At 40.5% G+C, this 18,355-nt stretch overlaps 1 protein-coding gene across 1 annotated transcript in view; it reads right to left on the reverse strand.

Moving 5' to 3' along the window:
- Positions 1 to 13,965, reverse strand: part of CWF19L2 (CWF19 like cell cycle control factor 2) — a 178,033-nt gene extending 164,068 nt beyond the window's left edge. Inside the window, 1 exon segment of the mRNA XM_030560734.1 lies at positions 13,610 to 13,965. Within this exon segment, the coding sequence (XP_030416594.1) occupies positions 13,610 to 13,696 (87 nt within the window). The 5' untranslated portion in view covers positions 13,697 to 13,965.
- Between the last annotated feature and the right edge of the window lie 4,390 nt (positions 13,966 to 18,355).

The raw sequence follows: 18,355 nt of genomic DNA on the forward strand, positions 1-18,355 counted from the left end.
CTATGAAACTGACATCGGAAAATTGCCTTTCAGAACTTTTTAATAAAACAGCAAGTGTTATAGGCTTTTACATCAGAAACTCAACCTTCTCCATTTCACCTTTTACCAATTATTTAAAACACCACCACAGATAATGCTAACAAGCTTCAAACTTAACAATTATTTATTCTTCCCTTGGTCTACTTCCCACATTCTGATATTTTCACCAGCTATATTTATGACCTGTGAACAACTACTTCTAAATTTTAGTTTATTTTTACCATTGAGACAATTTATGAATATATGAAATTTCAAGGGCACAAAGGATCAACATAGATTGCACACATTCATAATCAAGAAATATACTGAGTATATAAACCAGAAGACTTTCACCACTGTTTAAAATCAAGTACTGATTTATAATTGGGCATTTCTTCCTAAACATCAGTGCACCCGTGGTCGCTAAAGAGAAATGCCCACTTATACATCAAACAGCCAATTTCCATCAAAAATACAAAATAAGAAACACTGTAACTGAATGGTTTCAGAGTAGCAGCTGTGTTAGTCACTATCCACAAAAAGAACAGGAGTACTTGTGGGCACCTTAGAGACTAACGAATTTATTTCAGCATGAGCTTTTGTGGGCTACAGCTCACTTCTTTGGATGCATAGAATGGAACACACAGACAGAAGATATTTATACATACAGACCACACGAAAAGGTGAAAGTACGCATTTCAACTGAAATATATAGGTAGCCTTGAAAAATCTAGATTCCTACTGTCTTCTCCTTAGACATTTATTATGGAGTAACATGTCTATAGGATATTTAAAGAGAATTAGTTTTTATAATTTAGGTGAGCTTTAACAAATTCCCTCAATAGAGGCTATTTAGAAAACGAATCCATCTTGTGGTGACATGTGTATGATGCATTAGGAACTGGTTGCTTTCATCAAAGGCTCCCAAGGAAATCAAGCAGCAAAGCCATGGCTGGTCACTCATTTTTACTCCTTTCATCTCTCTCTTCAAACTACTTTAAAAAAAAGTATGTTTCACTTTTTTACTTATATTTCACTTCTCTCTATCCCACCCGTCTCCTCTTTAATCTATTTCCTATCATTTCCAGCACGTCCCTCATTCTTTTTCCTCTCTCCTTTATTAACTGCTTTCTTCCACTCTTCTCCTTTGCTCTGCTATTCCTGATTCCTATTTTGCTGTTAATCACCCTCTACAATTGCTCCATCTATTCCTCTGATTTAAATCTCAACTCACCTACATCTTTTTTCTCTCTTAATCTGGGTCCCTCCACCACCCACTGCTTACTCATTTCCAGTAGTTTTTTCCACAAACCTGTCCCTTGGTCTCTTCACCCAAGAAGTGAAGAATTCCATTCCCTCTTTCTAATTCTCCCTGGCCCTGCCCCAATTTCTTACCTCTTTTCACAGTGGCAGGGTCTCTGCCCTCCTCCCACCCCCAAAAAGCAGTGTTTATCACCTCTCATCCTTATTACTTCCCCAAAACAGGAACCTTTCCACCTCTCTCATGCAAACCAGCCTTTTCCCTGCTCTCATCCCCCCACTATGACAGGAAATCTGCCATACCCTGCCAGGTCTCCCAGTCAAGAGCTACCTCACTGCAGGGAGGAGCAGGACACTGGTTAACACAGTTTCATTTAGATGAAAGGGTCAGGAACATTATGAATAGTTAAAGACATATTAATTTAATTTAACTCAGGCCTAAAGAGAGACTGGAAATGGGTCATTACAGTAATTGAATCTATTTCCCTATGTTAAGTTCTCCTCACACCTTCTATGGGTCCTTCTTAATTATCACTTCAAAAGTTTTTTTTCTCCTGCTGATGATAGCTCATCTCAATTGATTAGACTCTTCCTGTTGGTATGCATACTTCCACCTTTTCATGTTCTCTGTATGTATAAATATCTCCTGTCTGTATGTTCCATTCTATGCACCCGAAGAAGTGAGCTGTAGCTCATGCTGAAATAAATTTGTTAGCCTCGATAAGGTGCCACAAGTACTCCTGTTCTTTTTACAGAGCTTACTGGCATCAATCTACTTTTCTTCCCTTTCTGTTTTTTATAATTAAATCCCGCACATCAGCTTTGGGTTGGGGAGGAAATGGGAGGTTACACTACAGAGGCTACACCTAACAGTTTCACATCTCTCAACCCAAAGCAGTTGAAGCACTTTATTTCAAATTAAGGCTCATTAATTCTTTACAAAAATATCCACCAATTTATCCTTTGCCCTTACAGATAAAATGCTCAGGATGGCAGGAGTTTAAGTCTTGTCACTGTGACAGCATTTTTAGTTTCTTAACTATAGTATGATACATTACTTCTTTTATCCAAAGTGCTTTATTAATTCTTAAATATACAGATACAAACAGCACCACTAAGTGCCACAATTGTGTGGTAGGAAACTGGACACCATTGCTGCCCAACATACAGTCTTACCCTGCAAAGACACCTACCCATACTGTGCCTCTGTTTCCTTATCTGTAATAGGATAATATTCCCTCAATCACAGGGATGAGGTGAAGTTTAATTCTGTAATGTCTGTAAAGAGCTTGAATCCTTATTTGGAAGAAGCTATAAATGCTAGGTATTATAACAGCACTATTGATTTAGAAGGGCACACTTAGCCAAGGACAGGGGAGCAGGTGCCATAAGATCTTTAAATCCACACAAAACTTACAGCACCTTGTTTTTTATAGCCCCATCAGAAAAAAAAAACACCACACAATAAAATTCAGGGAACTCTATTTCAGTGTCTCCCTCCACTCAAGTCCTCAGCCCTGATGAATACCTCAAAGAGAAGTTGCTGTCCCAACCCTCATTACTACAAGATGTGGGGCTAGATATGCTTGGCTACACAGAAGGGGGTCTTAGCTTTTAAGGGATCCTGGGATTGCTCCCCTTATTCCCATGAAGCTGCTAATCATCTTCTAACTCAGGAGTGGGCAAACTTTTTGGCCCAAGGGCCACATTGTGGAAGAGAGATTGTATGACAGGCCATGAATGCTCACAAAATTGGGGTTGGGGTGTGGGTACAGGCTCTGAGGTGGGTCTGTGGATGAGGAGTTTGGGGTGCAGAAGGGTGCTCTGGGCTGGAACCGAGGGTTTGGAGGGTGGGAGGGGGATCAGGGTTGGGGGAGAGATGCAGAAAGGGGTGCAGGTTCTGGGGTGGGGCTAGGGATGAGAGGTTTGGGGTGCAGGAGGGCTCTGGGCTGGGATCGAGGGGTTTGGAGAGCAGAAGGGGGATTGGGGCTGTGGTAGGAGCATGAGGAGAGGCTCAGGGGGTGCAGGCTCTGAGCAGTGCTTACCTCAAGTGGCTCCCGGAAGCAGTGGCATGTCCCTTCTCCAGCTCCACTGGAGGCAGCCCCAACCCTGCACTCCAGCTAGAGCACCGGAGTGGGGGTGAGCCACATGGTGTGGCCCCAACCCTGCGCCCCAGCTGGAGCAGGGCCAAGCCACATGGTGCAACTCGCAGGCCAACTTGAAACAGCTCGCAGACCATAGTTTGCCCATCCCATTCTATCTCCAACTAGGCTAACTCCCTCCGCTATTGTCATGAGCACTACATCTGGGTCTACATCAGTCTTTACCCCCTTCAACGTTTCCTGCTGTTGCTATCACCAGTACGGCTTCAATGACATGGTAGCAGTGGATGCATGAGTATAGGCCAGTTACTAGAGTTTCAACATGGTGTCATCTAATCCTGCTCCGAGCAGATCTAAACAACGTGGCTATTAAATGGCAGGTGGCATCAGCACCATATTTACAGCAGCGCTCCCACTGCTGCTAGTGGAGTAGAGTGATGGTTGGAATATATAGCGTAGGCAAGATCTATGAGGTTCCCTCAGAAAGCTCAATGGGAAGGAGCTACAGAATTTAAGAGGTAGGAAACCTGTAGGATTCTACAGAAGTTACTTTTAAAATTACGATATCTTCCATTGTTGTTTACGATGTTGTTGTGTAACCCCGTTGGTCTCAAGATATTAGAGAGACAAGATGGTGAGGTAATAGCTTTTACTGGACTAACTTCTGTTAGTCTCATCTGGAACTCTGTGTAGCTTGAAAGCTTGTCTCTTTCACCAACAGACATTGTCCACCTTGCCTTTCTAAAAATGACAACATTTAATAGAAAACCACCCTATAACATTCTAGAATTGAACATCTATTAGGAAGAGGACAGCCTTTTTCAAAAGATGGTGATTATCTCTGAGATGGCAGTTAAATCCCTCAGGGTGCTAAATTATCCTCCGGCATTTTTTAATATACCAATATTGAGTTAATGATGCTGACCTCATGTCTTTCAAATGTTGAGACTCAAGGACATAGCAACACTTCAAGGGGGACTTTGACTTGGTGAAAGAACAATAAAGAAAAATGCTCAGTTTTACAGTGTGCAATCACTGTGGGTGAGAGCATAACAAATAGTTCTGCCTCTGCTGGGGCAGCAGAGCCAACAACACTATGTGGTTGTCTTGCACTTAATCCCAAATATATGTTCATTTCTGGAATTCTCCATAATAAAACCAACGTGAAAAATAAATGGCAAGGCATTTGAGCAAATATCAACCACTGCACCAACAGCCAGTCAAATTTATAAGAAAAATAACTGACAGGTTCATTTGAAAAAAATGCAAATTTTCAGTTAAGTTCATATACAGTATACTAATACAGTCATCATATTCTTAGAAATTAAATTTTTAAGGTTTTGCTTATTTCTTTCAATGAATATAAAATATAAGAATCAATGTCAGACTACTGGTAAGGACTTCAGCTTTCCAAATCAAAAAGCATCAGCATGAAACCATCTTTTCTGTTTCAAAATAGTGAATTGAAAAGCACAACTTTTTGCCAATTTTTTATACAATCTAAATAAAATAGGTAAGCCAAATGCACCATTTTTATACTGTAGGATGAAAGAATCCTGGTAAAAAATGGTATTCACCTTATTTCACAGACATACATCTTCATATTCATGTAAAACTGCAATTTCAGATGAGGCTTCTTTATGTACCTACAGAGGTATTTTGCATTGATATTCATCTGTTTCACTGGCATATGACTACAGAGCGTAGTTTCTACTACAGTTCCTACTAGCTCAGGCTCCTCCTACATGAACTTAAGAAGAAAAAGAAAAGAGATTTTGATATTGTTTTGCCTTTTCAAAACACAAAAATTTTGAAAACTTAGTTTGGATCTTTTTACTTCTTTATAATAAATGCTGGGAAGTTTTTCATCCATATCTCACCAGCCCAAAGATAGAAGCAGTTTTACTGAATGGCTTTTATATTAGAAATTCAGGTACTGTCTATGCCTCTTTACCCTGGCAGAGTCTATGGGCCACTGGAGAACTAGCATTATGAGGATATCATAAATATCAAGCAAGAGAAACATGGATTTGGGGAGGGTAGCGGGCGGCAGAGAAGATTTATATAAACTAATACTTTTGTTTACACCTATTTAAAATCAAACTCCAGATGGCAGATCACACATTTTGCAGCATCCCAGAGTTCAAATCTAGCTACCTCCTTCTATCACTGACTTACAATATCCATTTATCTTACTGCCAGTTTAACTTCTCCCTTCTTATCCCCTTATTATTTCAACCACCCCCAATTATTGTAAGAAAGGAAGTGAAAATCTGGCACCAAATATGGGTGCTGAAATATTCTGGCCTTCATCTTGAAGCATCTCTTATATACCGCCAAAGTTGAAAAGCATAGGGTATCACTTGCACAGAAAAAGGGATGGATAAGCTTATTTCAGTGGGATACGGATATTCATTGTTACCAACTGTATAGTAAAAACTAATTAGGTTATGGAAAAAGTGATGGTGCAAAAGAAAGCATTATTACAAACATTATTATGTGATTATATTAAAGACCATGTAGTAGAAAAAAAGATAGACATTCCAAATACTAAATACAAATATAATAGTGGGAGCTAAAGATGCAGTCTCCAGATGCTTGATGGAAGTATTGTAACAATAAACTGAACAAGGTCAATGAAGAAAAAAATAATAAACCTAGCAAAGTGTCTTTAAATACCTTACTATTAACAAGCTAAACAGCTCAGAAGATACAGGGACTTGGTAGGGACAAGCATGTTCTCAGTACCACAAATGACTGCCCACTCAACTGAGTGGAAACCCATTGACTTCAATTAGCTTTGGATCCAACTCTACATACAACAGTAAGAAGTTACTTTGTAAACAGATTTATTTTAAAAATAACACCATTTAACTTTTGCTTTGGGATTTTAAAGCAGTATTTGTCAAAACTGAAGCAAGTCAGCACATTCCTAAAATTTTAAACCACTCTAGCTTAAAGCCATCAAGAATATAAATATTTTAATACACAGATGATGAAAAATCCATCTTTAGACGTTCATAGCTTTAAAAATACTAAGTTAATTTTCTTCAGATATGGATTGTTTTTCTTTCCTCACTGAATAAACCAAATTCAAAAAGTTTCCAGCTTCAGCTGTTTTGGAGCTACAGGTGCATAAGATTCCAGTTGGAATAGCAATGACATCTTTTTATGACTATTCATACCTCAAAATAGACTACCGGTTTTGCTCAGACATTCCTAAAAATTCACCTGTGGGCTGAAACCAAACGTAAAATGTTTCATGCAAATAGGAATTTGTTTGAAAAAATCGTAACAAGAGAAATTAGAATGGAAAACGGAACTCATTCTCAACTAAACTACTACCTACAAGTAGATGATACGATATGGAAAGGGAGATAATCACTTGATCTAAAATAAGCATAAAAATGTGTAGCTGTTTCATCAAATGCTATTTTAAAACTTATTTGCCCTTTGGTGTGAACAAGTCTGTAGTCTGCGCACTAGTATTCTCCACTAGGAAGTCTCATCTCCTGGCATCAGAGGGTTAATTACAAGTGTTTCCATTTGTGATTTTGAGGAAGAGATTTTATTCTATGTCAGCAAAATGAAGAAAGGAGATCAATTCCATTTCAGAAACGATGCTAGAAAAAGCAATAACATGGCAGCAAATACATTATAATGCTTCCATGTGAGAAAAGGCCTAATGGACTTTGAAAAGAGTTGGTGATGTAGTAAACAAACAACTTCTCAAAGTAAATGCTGATTTTCATAGCTAAAGGCTAGTTCATCCTTACAGAGTAGGGGGAAAGAAAAAAACTTAGGACCAAGAAAATACATTAATCTCAGCTCTGAATTCCTGTATCAATTCATTAGAATGAAGATGGAGGACAGGATGTGACCCTCTTTGCCCTCTGAAGGTATGTCCTGCTTAGGATAAAAGCTTTGCTGCTGAGGTGTTAGCTAAAAGTCTAATATAGAGTAGGTGCGTATACTTTCAACGTGCTAGCAAATCTACCTCTTGCCTGCTTCTACAGTACTTTTGAATCCTCCTCCCCAGTGAACAGCTCAAGTGCCTCTAACTATTGATGTTCACAGCTTTCCCAACCTGCAACAGAATGAAACTGATATAATTCTTGTAAGTTTCAGACACTGATACTGTTGAATTTTCTTAGAGTATCAACAGCAGCAATGAAAACAAACAAGATTTCAGTAAGTTTTCACTTGACTGCAGCACATAGGTGGACAAAAAATGATCAACAGAGTTCTATGTTTGCAAATTTAGGAAGAAATTCAGATCATATTAGGAAGATTTTTCTTTACAACCAAGTGGCTAGAAACTCTTGTTTTTAAAAATATATACATATATATACACACACATACACACACACACATATTTAGATTCTGTGGAAGTTGATGGCAAATTCCCAAGGAAACTAACTACTCTCCACATGCAAATAGATTTTTCAAGCTCTGGTGTTCAGGGACACGCAAAGTATACTTATCAGGATTATCTGCATTTATAGTGAGTCTCCTCTACTCTCAGGTGTATGGTGCTGAACATGACTGAATATCTTCCTTACCAAATTTAATAATTGAGTTGGAGAGAACAAGAGGAAGAACTTCTAAATTACTTACAATTCTTAAATAAGGCATTTTTAACATACATCTAAATTCAAAGGTACAAAACAAATAAAACAACCTATTTACATTTGGGAAGCACACCTGTGGAGCTACACTGCTACCAGTTTCAAATTCTAATACACAGATAAGAGTTCCATTTATTAAACTGCTCATAGCTCTTTCCATTCCTACTAGAAGCAAAACCTCTGCCAACATGTATCTAATGAATGAAAGGTCAACTGTCGAAACCTAAAAGCAATACAGAGGAGGTCACCAATGAATCAGCTAAGCCATAGGTTCTGCTTTAAGTCATCAGTTGATGTAAGTAGTAAATGTTGTCTCTACCAAAGTAAATTATAATAATTTAGAGCCTATTATTATAAAGGGGGGTAGAGAAAAACAGAGCAAGAGTTTTGGGTTGATTTTTTCTGTATTATGGAAAATGTACATACATGCTTTTAAAATTTCCACCTAGTTGCTATATTTATTCATGACTTTTTTAAAAGTTGATATTAACTTTTCACAAACATTGTATAATACAACATAGCACACAGTACTGAAGTCAAAAGATTAGAATATGGTTTCCACAGGAAGACACTGATACTGTTGAATTTTCTTATTTATGGATTGAGATGTAATGGTTAGATTTAGTTTTGTCCTGGGACCTCAAAAACACTTTGCAAACACTGTTCAACAAAGCGGATAAGCACCTTCTGAAGTGCAGACATCTATGGGTAAGGGTGGAATATAAATATGAGAGACTTCCAGGGCCTACAAAACAACCAAGGATTTCTTGTGATGAACCACCACACCCAAAGGTAGAACCGTAGTCACAAAATTCAAAGTGTTCTATTTATTTGGTGTAGCACAGATTCTAGTACAAACTCAATATCCTGCAGACACTACCAGCATCTAAACCTCACACATCTCTTCTCTGTCTGCCACCTAAATGCCTCTTCACCACCCACTTTCAAAGTTGGCCTCTTCACTGCTGCAGCAGCCGTGTCTTACAGTTCTGATGTTTCTGTAATGCCACTACAGTAATACCTTCTCCAATAGCATTGCTTAGTTAACTCTCATAATGCACAGAGATGCTATTTGATTGGTTAAATCTTAATTCACATGATTTTTTAAAAATAGATTGCAGAGCATTTGAAGACTGCAATCCAGGTATTATAAAACAACAAGGAACTGTTTAATCTGAAATGATTTTACATAGTATTTTATATATCACCTTAAAAATAATAATTTAGGAGGGAAAGTAAAAAAATAATTTATTTTGACCCATAGCACAATTTCTGGGGAAGATATGAGCTATAGTTAAAAAATGTATACTATGTTTTCATGGGAGAATTGTAAGAACCACCACATATCTTATGTAAAGCTGCTAACAAAAGTAGGAGTCTATATACAGTGGGAAATGGTTATTTGCTAAGCACTGCCAATGTGCATGGCACTCTACAAGATATAAAAATAAGTCTCTGCACCAAAGAATTTACAATTTAGAAAGCAGACACTAAGAAGAGATGATGCATTGGGAAATGATAGCCTACATGCGAGCTTCCTGTTTTTCCAGATCAACACCTTTGTTGTGTGTTGCAGTGGTTGGGCAGAGCAAGACAGTAAAATCCTGGCATAGTAAGCGACAGAAAAAGTTCTTCACTCTGAATATACAAAATATTTCAAAAATCTATGTTCTTTTCAATTTGCACGATTCTCAAACATAGTAGGCATATTCAAGACAAATGTTAGTGAAACAAAATCACTTTGGCTAGACGTATGACTTAGTCCTAGCGGCTAAAAGAATTTCCTTCAATCAGCTGTGTTGTTTGGTTCTTGCTGGCCCGTGATTGTGCCTGCTGGTTTCCTTCCTGCCGTCCCTGGTGTGTAAAGACAGAGGCGTTTTTGAATCTCTTTGAGTTGTTGTTAGTGCTGCAGTCGTTTGCTTTAAACTTATGCCATTCGATCTCTTTCAGGGTATGTTTTGATTCTGAGTAAAAGGCTCCTATGTGTGTGTAGTGTTAGGGAGTGAGGTAGCAAAGGTTGGTTGCAGAGGGGGTGCATGTGCCACAAAAATTGGGCGCCCTCCCCCCAGCTCAGGTCCCAGAATTTGCATAAACCCACCTGCTGACCTGTGACAAAGAATTTCACCCTGCTAAGTCTTCGAGCAAAACAGGCCACACAAAAAGAAAAAGAATCAGCTGTGTTCATGTAAGAGAACAAGCTTCAGGCTTACAATGCTGTGTGTGTGTGTGTGTGTGTGTGTGTGTGTGTGTGTGGTGTGTGTGTGTGTGTGTGTGTGCGTGTGCGTGTGCGTGTTGCGTGTGCGTGTGCGTGTTTTAAATACATATAAATCTATGGACGTAATGGCACTTCCACTTATATCACTCATTTATGGCAAATCTAAAAAGCTTTCCTAAACCAAACAATGACTTACAATTTATTTCTGTGATTTACAGATGCTTCAAGTGCTTTGAACAAAGAGCTTATAAAAAATTGCACAGAAGAGATAAAGACCAATGATTTTATTTCACTAAAATAAGGGGTAGCATATTAGAGAACATAGTTTTGCATTGTTAGTGGGATAGTTATATTTACAGTCAACTATAACAATGTCTAAGTAATGTACCACTTGATTTTAGTAAAACTTAAAAAAAAAAAAAAAAAGATTATAAAATGGAATTTGATTTCATATAAGAAAGAATTCTGAGCCAATATATTCTCTAATACCAGCAAGCTACAAATAAATAAATAGTAAAGATATTTGTATATACAACTTATTTGGATATATGCCTCAAAGTATTATAGGCTCTAGATTATCTACTAAAAGTCAGTGGGAAGGCAGGCTCTTATTTCAGTGCCATTTGTTACCATGCCAGTCCTGATGTCAAGATTTAAACCACATTCATACCTACTCAAGTATAGTTTATAGAATTAATTCACAATATGCTTTTCCATTAGATTTACACACAAACTTCACCTATTCATAGATCTGATGAAACAAACAAACATTTCCAGGATACAATTTGCTATTCTTCACTCGATGTGTTAAATTGTTTTCTTCTAAATCACATTCATGAATTTAAAAGATAAGAAGAATAACTGGAAAACTAAATCACTAACAAACCTGGATTCTCAACATATCAATTCTGCAATTTCTTTTTTTTAATTCTTCACAGTGCGATACCTAACATTTAAGTGGCTTAAATCCACATTTAAAGTTTCTTACTTCATTGTAATAAAGTGCAAAAAAAGGTAATTCAACCAGTCCTGTTAACTGTAGGTGGAGATTATGATATTTCCCTGATGACTTACAAGGGGAAACTGTCAAGTTCAAGTTCCAGTTACAAATAAATACATAATTTCTAGCATTCACTGATGCAAAAAATAATCTTCTGACTGTGAAGACTAAGTGGTTCTCAACCAGGAGTACATGTACCCCCGGGGTATGCAGTGGTCTTCCCAGAGGTACACCAAATCGTCTAAATATTTACCTACTTTTACAACAGACTACATAAAAATGCTAGTGCAATCAGTATAAACTAAACTTTCAGAGAGAATTACTTGTTTATCCTACTCTATATACTATACACTGAATATAAGTACAATATTTATTCCAATTGATTTGTTTTATAAATATGTGATAAAAATGAGAAAGTAAGCAATGTTTCAGTAATAATGTTTCAATAAAAATGCTGTGATGCTTTTGTATTTTTATGTCTGATTTTGTAAGCAAGTAGTTTTTAAGTGAGGTAAAACTTGGGGTACGCAGTACAAATCAGACTCCTGAAAGGGGTGCAGTAGTCTGGAAAGGTTGAGAGCCACTGATCAAGTAACCCTCTGCAGACAGATTCAGTGCCTCTGCTGTTGCTCAAAGCTTTCACAAATCCAGTGAACTTGACAAGACTGGCCAGTTTCATTGCTGTTATTCAAAAGCCCAGATATTTATGAAACTGATAACCACCATGACAATTTCATGCTACTGCTTCAGGGGTCAGAAGTAGGGGCAAGCACAGGAAATGACACAGAGGTCCACCAAATAAATGGCAGAAGAGACTTCAATTTATGAGACAGCTGAGTCGTACAGTTATGAGGCCAATATAAATATGCAGCAACTAGATCCAGGCACAACACACTGGTAGGGATGCCTACACTCTTCCCTTTCCCAGGGTTAATGTTCACAATAGTGTGTTGCTTCTCAATCTCATGGCTAGGTGACCATACGTTGTTTGATTTGGCCTTGGGCTAACAAGCTTAATCCTCTGACTAGCAAGTTTTCAATACCTTCTTCAAACCAGGACTTTATTGCATTGCATAAGCAGGGCGTTACTCAAAGTGCAACTTGCCTATGATACCAGGGCTAACTACATTCTCCCTCTCCCAGTTCTAAAAGGCTAAATTAACTTTTCCTTCGTGTCCTAAACTTCCCTGATACACTGTTAAAAACAACTGTCAGGCCTCACTCCAGATATGGCTGCATTTCACTTGTGGGTGAAGGGACTTCTGCATGTAGATCCCGCCATTTGTAGATCCTGTGTTTTGTTCTGTTTGTATGCTGGGGAGCACAATAGGGCTCTGGCAATGTAAGTAACAATGAAATAGTCGGGGCTGCAGAGGGACTACACCAGGGGTTGGCAACCTCTTATAAGTGGTGTGCCGACTCTTCATTTATTCACTCTAATTTAAGGTTGTGTGTGCCAGTAATGTATTTTAATGTTTTTAGAAGGAAGGTCTCTTTCGATAAGTATAATATATAACTAAATTATTGTTGTATGTAAAGTAAACAAGGTTTTTAAAATGTTTAAGAAGCCTCATTTAAAATTAATATAAAATGCAGAGCCCCCCAGACCAGTGGCCAGGACAGTGTGAGTGCCACTGAAAATCAGCTTGCATGTGCCATAGGTTCCCTACCCCTGGACTACACCAATGTAGGAGTGTGACAGCTGCCTCATGGCACTTAAGACTCAGCAGCAGCTGAGAGGACCCAGAATCATAGAAGATCAGGGCTGCCCGGGGGGGGGGAGTGGGGCAATTTGCCTTGGGCCCCACAGGGGCCTCCATGAGTTTTTTGGGGCCCCTGGACCAGTGTCCTTTACTCTCTCTGCGGGCCCAGAAAACTCTCGCAGCACCTGGGCCCCTGGAGCTTCTTCCACTCTGGATCTTCAGCAGCAATTCAGCGGTGGAGGGTCCTTCCGTTCTGGGACCTGCCACCAAAGTGCTTGGTCTTTGGCAGCATTCAGCGGTAGGGGTTCTTCTGCCCTGGGACCTGCCGCTGAAGTCCCTGCCGAAGACCCCAGGCCCCCCAAATCCTCAGGACAGCCCTTTAGAATATCAGGGTTGGAAGGGACCTCAGAGGTATCTAGTCCAACCCCCTGCTCAAAGCAGGACCAATTCCCAACTAAATCATCCCAGCCAGGGCTTTGTCAGGCCTGACCTTAAAAACCTCTAAGGGTGGAGTTCCCGCCGGTCTCCTGCCGCTCGGCCTGTGTGCACCGCTAGCTTGGGGAGACTCTGGACGGTCAAACTGTGCGAGAGGAGAAAGAGGCACTCCGGGCTCGGGAGGCAGAGCCAGGGAGCCGGGCTGGAGGCCAGGGGGCTTCTCCCACGAGGGGCGGCCGGGCTCTCACCTGCACCAGCAGCGCCTCCCGCTCCCGCCGCCTCCGCTCCTTCCGCGCCTCCAGGCTCCGCTCACTTTCAAACCCCCCAGACGCCATGGCCAGGAGCTGCCGTAAAGTGACGCCGGGACCGGCTGGCAGTGCGGCGCTTGCGGAAAATGCCGTAAAGTGAGTAGCCGACTGGTCTGCTTGCCCCGCGGGGAGTGCCCGGATTTCCCGCCCGCGGCCTGACAGCAGGACTTCAATGCGGCTCTGTGCTGTGAAGGAGCCGCACTGCGAGCCGGCCCCGGCGTCACTTTACGGCAGCTCCTGGCCATGGCGTCTGGGGGGCGGGGCTGAAAGTGACCGGAGCCTGGAGGCGGCGGGAGCAGGAGGCGCTGCTGGGACTCACCGCGGGAACCGCCAGCAAAGCCCCGGAGCCTGCTGCCGGGGAGCCGCTCCGCAGTGCGCCCTCCGCGGGCCGGGCAGCTCCATCCGGGGCGGGGCGGGGCGCGGGGGCCAGCCCCCGCGCATTGAGCCCAGCCCCCGCCCCCTCTGTCAGCTCGCTTTCTTGGGTAGTGTGCCTCTGGCCGCTTTCCCTGGGAACAGTTTTTTTTCCGATCACCGGAGGCCCCGTGTTTCCCCTGCTGGTCTGTGGGTTGGATGTTGAACTAGTCCAGCCCGTCCCTTGGGGTCACACCCGCTCTTCCCAATCTCCGTGCACCCCACTCACAGTTCGGTTCAAAAACACTTTGAACAGCCCACTCGAAAATGCGTTGTGATCCCAGTGGTGCCACAGTGTACACGTGTGAGATGACTAGGACGGAGCTTTGGAGTTTTAATCGTCTTCGATCATTTCCCATATTTCCGAGTTTTGCTTTGGTGGTGGCTTAATAGACACCACAGTTTATGTTTCCTGAAGCCCCAACCTTGCTACCAGCTCCAAGAACATCTGGCATGACAAGTTCCCCCAGAGCAGATCAAACCGAACCCCATGCCTGCTACCAGACTCCCACAAGGATCTTTCCACAAACTGTTTGGAAAATGTCAGAATAATGTCATTTAATGAATTACCTATTTTGCACTTTATTACAATAAAGTCAGAGCTTTTGAATGTAGGTGCCAGCCACTTAAATGTTAGGCATCACGCTGTGAAGAATGTAAAAAAATGGACTGAAGAATTGATATGCTGATAATCCAGATTTGTTAATGATTTAGTTTTTCAGATATCCCTGTTCTTACCTTTTTGATTCATGAATGTAATTTAGAAGAAAACAATTTAACAAAATGAGTGAAGAATAGCAAATTGTCTCCTGGAAATGTTTACATTTGTTCCTTCAGGTCTAAGAATGGGTGAAGTTTGTAAATCTAATGAAAGACTACATAGCAACGTGACTTCATTGGTAAATGTTTTTCCTTTACAGTCAACTTCACTCCATCACTCCTACATGGCAGCATGATCCTGGGGATAGAATGCTGGCCTGGGAGTCAAGAGACCTGGATTCTTTTTTTAGCTCAGCCACTAAGGCCTGGAGATCAATCGAAGTTATACAACTTCAGCTAGGTGAATAATGTAACTGAAGTCGACATACTTAGATCTACTTACTGTGGTGTCTTCACTGCGATAAGTCAATGGCTGATGCTCTCCCACCAACTCTGCCTGTGCCTCTCGCCCTGGTGGAGTACCGGAGACAATGGGAGAGCACTTGGCGGTCGATTTAGAGGCGATAAATTTACCCCCCTCTGGATCGATGGCTGCCCGTCGATCCAGCGGGTAATGTAGACAAGCCCTAATAAGTAGGGTCAAGGGCAAGTTACTTAGCTTCTGTTTCTCAGTTGATTTAGCATAAGAGATGAATGAAACTCACTTTCCCTTGTAAAGCACTTTGAAGTCTAAAGAACTAGACATGATTATAAGTATCCCCAAACTATAGTTTATGAGATGTAGATGAACAAACCAGTTTATTTATGGCAGTCATCTTTCAAGGTGGGCAACTGAAATGGATATTTTGAGAAACTAGTAAAAAAAATGATGTGGTTTACTACTTTCTGCCCAGACAGGCTCCTTCTCTGCACAGTGCCACACTGAGGTCAGTGCAGCTCCACACAGGCACATAGTTCAGCTGGTATGGATCCACTTTCAGGTTTGGGGCCTGAGTTCATGATTCTAATCAATTTCTTTTCCCTTCACATCCAGTTGAGTGTTGCAATGTTTCTGTGCTGAAACACTACTGCTGCTGGCTAGTTGCCTACTGCCTAGGATGGGTCTGGGCAGGATGAAAGAAACTGATTAGGAAGTTTTCTGATGCTTTTATACGTGGCAGTTAGCCAACAGCATGTGCCAAGTCTTATACGCCACTTATGTAACAAGTATTGTACCAGGACCATAAGTCCCACATCACCTCCATATTGGTGCACATAACAAAATTCATTCTGCGCATGGTTGGGAAAAATTAGAGGGAACATTGCCTGCAGGCCTGCTTTATAATCATAAAGAAGCAGAAAATGGCACAAGCCAAATTATTCTGTCCTTTGCAAGACACCTTTAATCGCTAGCAGGCCATCCCCTGTTCTGTGCTCTCACTCTGACTTCAGAAATCAACTGTGCTAATAATAGAAGATGGTCTACCCAAATTTGTACTCCAACAGTGAGACAATAACCTTTGCAGAGTGAGTTACCATTTTCCATTTAACACTGTCCCTAAGAGAAGCTGCCTGGTCACTGATGACTGATTTTATAAATATCTGTACTGCTTGCATTCCCCACTTTCCTTTAGTGCTCTGTATAAAATTTTCCATAGAAAAGAAAATTGTCAAAAAGTCGGGGAAAAAATTCTTTCCACTGAGTGTGATTCTGTACAATTCACCTCAAGCAGAAAGCAAAATTTCACAAGAAAATGTGCACTTTGCTCTGAGAATATGAAATGTGTTGGTCACAGTTACAGGGTAGCTGGACAGGTATCAGAGGGGTAGCCGTGTTAGTCTGGATCTGTAAAAGCAGCAAAGAATCCTGTGGCACCTTATAGACTAACAGACGTTTTGGAGCTTTCGTGGGCTACATCCGAAGAAGTGAGCTGTAGTCTATAAGGTGCCACAGGATTCTTTGCTGCTTTTAGGGTAGCTGGACGTATCCTGTTTGCTGCTTTGTGAGTTCTCGATCTGACTCTTAACAATGGCTTCTGAAGCACTCACACAGAAGAAAGGTCACAGCCAATGAGGGATGAGTGTGTGAGTTGAGGTGTGCAGAGGCCAAAGTGAACTAAATCTAATTCAATTCCTAGTCTTCTGTTCATTTCTAAAACAATCCATTTCTCAGGTTGCTACTTGTGTTGCTGGGAGAATATGGTAGTTCAGATTGGTATGGAATGTCCTGTGATTCAGTGAAAGAAATAAAAAGTCAGTCCCATGAGAAATTGTAGAAAAAAGCAAAGAATGATATAATTAGAGGGTATTTTTCTTTTATAAAAGTTTTACTAAGTCAGTGCCACAAAAAATACCTTGTACTGTGACAATGGAGCAGCAGCACCCATGTTATTTATTAGATAGCCATGTCTCAGTTCATTATAGAGGCTTGAATCAAGAAACAAGACATTTTTACTTCTGTAAAATCAAAAAGACAGGCAATGGCATCTAACTTCAGCAATAAAAGGGTTAATGTAGTACAGTATTAATAGTATTGACAGCCTACATTGTAAATTCAGGTTACAGTGAAAATGAATGAAGAGACTTCTGGAGATCAAAGGATGATTAATCCATTCCTCCATATTCAGTATCAGACCATGTGTTTTCTGCCTCTAGGCAATAGTTATTTGGTTAATGTGCTCAGCTAGTTAGCAGACAAATGGTATCTTCAGTTACAGTTAAATGGAGAAGAGCCACAATTTAAAAAAACAGATCAGTTTTTTCCCCAAAAGTTTTAGGTTATTTGAATCCAGGGTTTTCAGTTAGACAGTTCTCTAGTTACAGTTTTGGACTAATATGTTACAAATAAAGGTTTTTTGAGGAGCCCATATAAGTGTAGATGGCACTGAATCATGTAAGTGATCATTTGCTTAATTAACTTATTAAGGAAGTTTGAATGTTTTGTTTCTTTTCAAGATGTGAAAACTGTGAACAACATTGGGTGGGGGAACATATCATAATAATTGTCTCTTTATTCCTATCCCTAGCAGATGGTTGTGATTTTCAGTGCCCCACCATGGTCAGTCACTCTCTTCTTAGCCTTCATCTCTTTTGCTCTTATGTGTAAGAAATTGAGACGAGCCACGTAGTTCAGCTGTCAGCCCCTGTGACTTGCCATAATAAAAATCACTTTGTTTCCAGGGAAATTGCAGCTTCTCAATATTTTCTGCACAGAGACTATATAAGATCCAGAGGTGCATATGACAGCAGGTACTTGCATCAGTGGCTGCTAATATTTTCATGTTACATGGGTAACTTCATCTAGACCTGGCTGGATACTTTTGGAAGTGCTTGGTTCTGATTGTCCTGACATTTTGACTGCTTGAAAAATGTTTTATTTGTCCTCAGTCTTTTATTTTTTTAAATGGGTAAGTAAAATAAATCCTGAGCTGTAATCTAACCCCAGTGTGCCACTTTTGCACAGGAAAAAAGTGAGAAAACACAGATCTTCCTAGCTGAGGATTCTATTGCTGTCATTTATAATAAGTCTCCTTCACATCACTTTGGCAATGTAAAGGAGCCTTAAAACTTTTACAGGTTTTATGCTTTTGGGGGAATTGACTGAGAATGGGAACAGATAACTAACAACAGAAACAT

The sequence above is a fragment of the Gopherus evgoodei genome, chromosome 1, assembly GCF_007399415.2.
Source record: "Gopherus evgoodei ecotype Sinaloan lineage chromosome 1, rGopEvg1_v1.p, whole genome shotgun sequence".
In the NCBI taxonomy this organism is placed as follows: domain Eukaryota; kingdom Metazoa; phylum Chordata; order Testudines; family Testudinidae; genus Gopherus; species Gopherus evgoodei.